At 50.4% G+C, this 4,095-nt stretch overlaps 1 gene segment (V, D, J or C); it reads left to right on the top strand.

Annotated features, from left to right (window-relative positions):
* Positions 1 to 337: 337 nt before the first annotated feature.
* Positions 338 to 900, top strand: LOC125119325 (immunoglobulin lambda variable 8-61-like). The segment is given in 2 exon segments: positions 338 to 471; positions 569 to 900. Coding segments are annotated over 2 exon segments (450 nt in total).
* The last annotated feature ends 3,195 nt before the right edge of the window (positions 901 to 4,095 follow it).

Raw genomic sequence — 4,095 nt, 5'->3', positions numbered from 1 at the left:
AAGACCAGCAGGCCCTTCACTGAGGAAGCAGGAAACAGCCCAGGGATGGGGGAGGGTGGCATGAGCTCCATTCCTGGGCCAGGAGGAGGGGACAGCCCAGCTCCTCCTTCTGCCCTCAGGCTCCAGGGAAGGGACTGAGGACTGAGCTCACAGGGGCATGGGCAGCACGATGGGTGAAGGACGTCACCCCTACCCCTCAGTGTCTCATCCCTGTGCTGTCCTTGGTCTGTGGGACATCCCAGCATCTGCCCCCTTCAAGACCTCCCCCAGGGAACATCAGGTGACACTGGGCAGGGACTGGCAGGAAGCTGATTTGCATGAAGGCCCTGCCCCCACTCATGGCTCTGGGAGGCATCAAAAGGCCCGAGGGCCCCACCGTCCAGCCCAGGAGGCTGAGGAGGCCGCGTCCCAGGAGTGTCCCCACCATGGCCTGGACGGTGCTTCTGATCGGGCTCCTCACTGTCGGCTCAGGTCAGGGGCCGGGGCTCTGCATCCTTGGGGGGCACCTGCGGGCCACTCTCAGGACCTTGACACCATGGCAATCCCTGTCTCTCTCCTGTCGTTTTAGGGGTGGATTCTCAGACTGTGATCCAGGAGCCGGCGATGTCAGTGTCTCTTGGAGGGACCGTCACACTCACCTGTGCCTTTAGCTCTGGGTCAGTCACTACTAGTAACTACCCCCACTGGTTCCAGCAGACACCAGGCCAGCCTCCTCGAACTGTTATCTACAACACAAACAGCCGCCCGACTGGGGTCCCCAGTCGCTTCTCTGGAGCCATCTCTGGGAACAAAGCCGCCCTCACCATCACGGGGGCCCAGGCTGAGGACGAGGCCGACTATTTCTGTGCTCTGGGGAAAAGTAGTACTAATGCCACAGTGATGTAAACCCACTGGGGAAGTGGGACCCAAACCTCCTCCTGTGCTCAGAGGGCTCAGCCCTTAGAGGCAGGAGAGGCAGAGGGAGGGTGGGGACATACATGAGCTACTGGAGGACATTTTATTCTTAGAATTGGCTCTGGAAACCCTGACACCACCGCTGTGCTGACTCACCCGGGGCCAGGACCCGAGGGCAGCGCTGGGGCTCTGTCCCCTCTGGGATGTTCCCTGAGGCCTCCAGCACAGGCTATGACTGGGAGGAGAAGAGAAGGGTGACATTTGAGGTTATTTCCTTTCCTCTCTATCGAAAATGATGTTAGAACACTATCATGTAGAGGTCATTCCAAATGTGAGGGAAAGGAAATACTTGCATAGAGATGTTAGGGTTACACTCATACATACGTAATTACATATTTATATATAAATATTTGATATGAAAAATATGCATGTGCTTATATCATATAATCCGGTGTGTCTCAAGAAGAGGTCATTTAGTCGAGGTCACCCACCTGGCTCTGAAACCCAAAGTCTCCCTGAATGGGCACTCTGGAAGCTGTGACTCTGTGGCAGGGGGGAGAAATTGTGTGGCAGTCACGGCTTCCTACCAAGGACACAACACGCCGTGTGTGCAATGCATGCTGGGAGACACCGAACTCAGGGGAGATGTGCCCAGTGGGTGCAGGTCAATGGGTAGGTCTTCTGGGGACAATCAGAGCCTTTGTCTCCCCAGAGCCACCTGCTCCCAGGTAAACACCAAGGGACTCTGGAAAGTAACAAATTGCATCTTTTCTACCAAGGCCACATTCTAGACAAGGTTTCACAATACTTGAAATTGGATTTGGACCGCCTTTTTAAAAAATATTTTATAATTTTTTTTCTTTTTGCTGCTGAGGGCCACATCCTCGGCATATGGAGGTTCCCGGGCTAAGGGTCGAATTGAAGCTATAGCTTCCTGCCTCCAGCCACAGCCACAGCCACAGCCACAGCCACAGCCACAGCAATGCAGGATCCCAGCCCAGTCTGGGACCTACAGCACAGCTCATGGCAGCGCTGGGTCCTTAACCCACTGGGACAGGCCAAGGATTGAACCCCAGTCTTCGTGGACACTACTTTGGTTCATTACCACTGAGCCTTGACAGGAACTCTGCAATCAGTACAGTTTAATGCCTGTTTGCCGTTACAGATATTTAAGCAGTTTATCACTGTAGTTTCGGACCTTCTCAAAAGACACAAATCCAAAATCACAGATCTCTTGGTTGGTGGATTTCATCAAACTTTAAGTATGAAATAGTAACGATTTTACACAAACTTTCAAGGAAAATAGAGAAAGAAGCACTGAGACCCAGTATGTTTATGAGGCCAAGTTTTCCCCAACTCTATAAACAGACGACATACTCAAAACAAACCCAAAAGCCAATATTTTTCATGAATATACATACACATAGGCCTTGAAGTATTTGCATGTTGAAGCTGGCAATACAGCAACAATGATCCATCCAGAAATTCTAGGGTGATGTACCATTTGACAGTCTGTCCATTCAATCTTACTTGAAGCGGAAAAAATATACATGATCATCTCCATAGATGTAGATGTGAAACTAATGAGCCACTCAACATTCGTCGTTTTTACAAAATTAAGAAAAAAGAAAAAGGAAACCTCTCAGTAAACCAGCAATACAATGGGATTTACTCAACCTGATCAAATGCACCTATGAAGAGCTTATCTAGAAAAATCACACTAAATGTTATAGACAAGGTTTGCCCCAAGATCAGGGACCTGGTCTGGTCCAGAGTAGATCCCAGCATCCGGAATGAGTCTTTGAGGTGACACAGCATTGGGGTTAGAGAGGCAGAGTTGAGTGTGGCAGAGATTCATTCAACATTTCTCCTCCCTGAGCAGATGGTCTAGTTTCCTGTCTCAGACCACTTCACTCTGTGCTGTTCTCCCTGAAAACCTGTAACCTTAGGACAAGCCTGAGAAAACATCAGGGCAACCCAAATCAGGGGACGTTCTTCAAAACACTGCACCTGTGTGGTCCAAAATCCTCAGAGACAGGGAAAGCCAGGTAGCTGGAAAGTGGTCACAGATTGGAGGAGTCCAAGTAGCATGATTTGGAAAAATGCAACCTGGATTCCAGCTCTGGCTGCATGAACACAACAATGATGTGAGAGGAAACTGGAGTTTGACCTGCCACCAGCAGGGGCGCTGTCGGGGGCGGTTCTGGGCTCTGTGAGCAGAGGGTGCTCAGGGATGGGAAAGTTCTCCCCTGACTGCAAACCTGGGGCTTGGGCCTCAGATCACTGACTTGATGGGGAATCTGAAGCTGTGGCTCCTGGAAGTGACTCCTGCTTTCAGGCTTGGGTATTTCCCCATCGAAGGTACGTCAATGCAGGGCCCTCGCAGGAGGCAACCTCAGAGCATCACTCTCCAGGGGCCCCATCCAGGAACAAGAATGGACCCTTAGGAGGAGGGAACTCATTTGCATCACTAGCTTCTCCTCTGCGGGGGGCCGGTGGACAAAGGAGATCTTAGAAAATTTGGTAGAGGAGTTCCCAACCCATGGCTCATCGATAAAGATGCTGACTATCCACGAGTATCCACGAGAAAGCAGTCCAACTCCTGGCGTGCTTAGTGGGTTAAGGATGTGGGGTAGCAGTGAGCTGTGGTGGAGGTCACAGATGCAGCTCAGATCCTGTGTTGCTGTGGCTGTGGTGCGGCCGGCGACAGGGCAGCTCTGATTCCACCCTTAGCTTGGGAACTTCCATATGCCCTGGCTGTAGCCCTGCATGACCACAGCAAATAAATAAATAAATAAATAAATAAATAAATAAATAAATAAATAAATAAATAAAAATTGGTAGACATTCTCTTTCAGGTGTTCCTGCTGTGGGGCAATGGGATTCAGCAGGGTCGTGGGAGCACTGGTACAGGTTGGATTCCTCTCCAGGCACAGTGGGTTATGGGTCCTCCTTGGCTGCACCTGCGGCTTAGTTCGACACTCTGTCCTGGATCTGATCCCTTGCCTGGGAAGTCCACATGCCTGGGAGTGGACAAGAAAAGAAAAAAAAAGGGGGTGGGGGGTCTTCTCATTCAGAATAGTGGCATCTTGTGATTTCCTGTGAAGTGGTTTCATGATTAAGTTTTCTACTTTTTCTTTTGTGGGGGTTTTAGTGCCATACCTATGGTATCTACTTTTTCTGTAACGATTACAGTTGATT

Source organism: Phacochoerus africanus, unplaced genomic scaffold (assembly GCF_016906955.1).
Source record: "Phacochoerus africanus isolate WHEZ1 unplaced genomic scaffold, ROS_Pafr_v1 Scaffold_56, whole genome shotgun sequence".
Classification (NCBI taxonomy): domain Eukaryota; kingdom Metazoa; phylum Chordata; class Mammalia; order Artiodactyla; family Suidae; genus Phacochoerus; species Phacochoerus africanus.
This window is presented reverse-complemented; position numbering and strand designations above follow the sequence as displayed.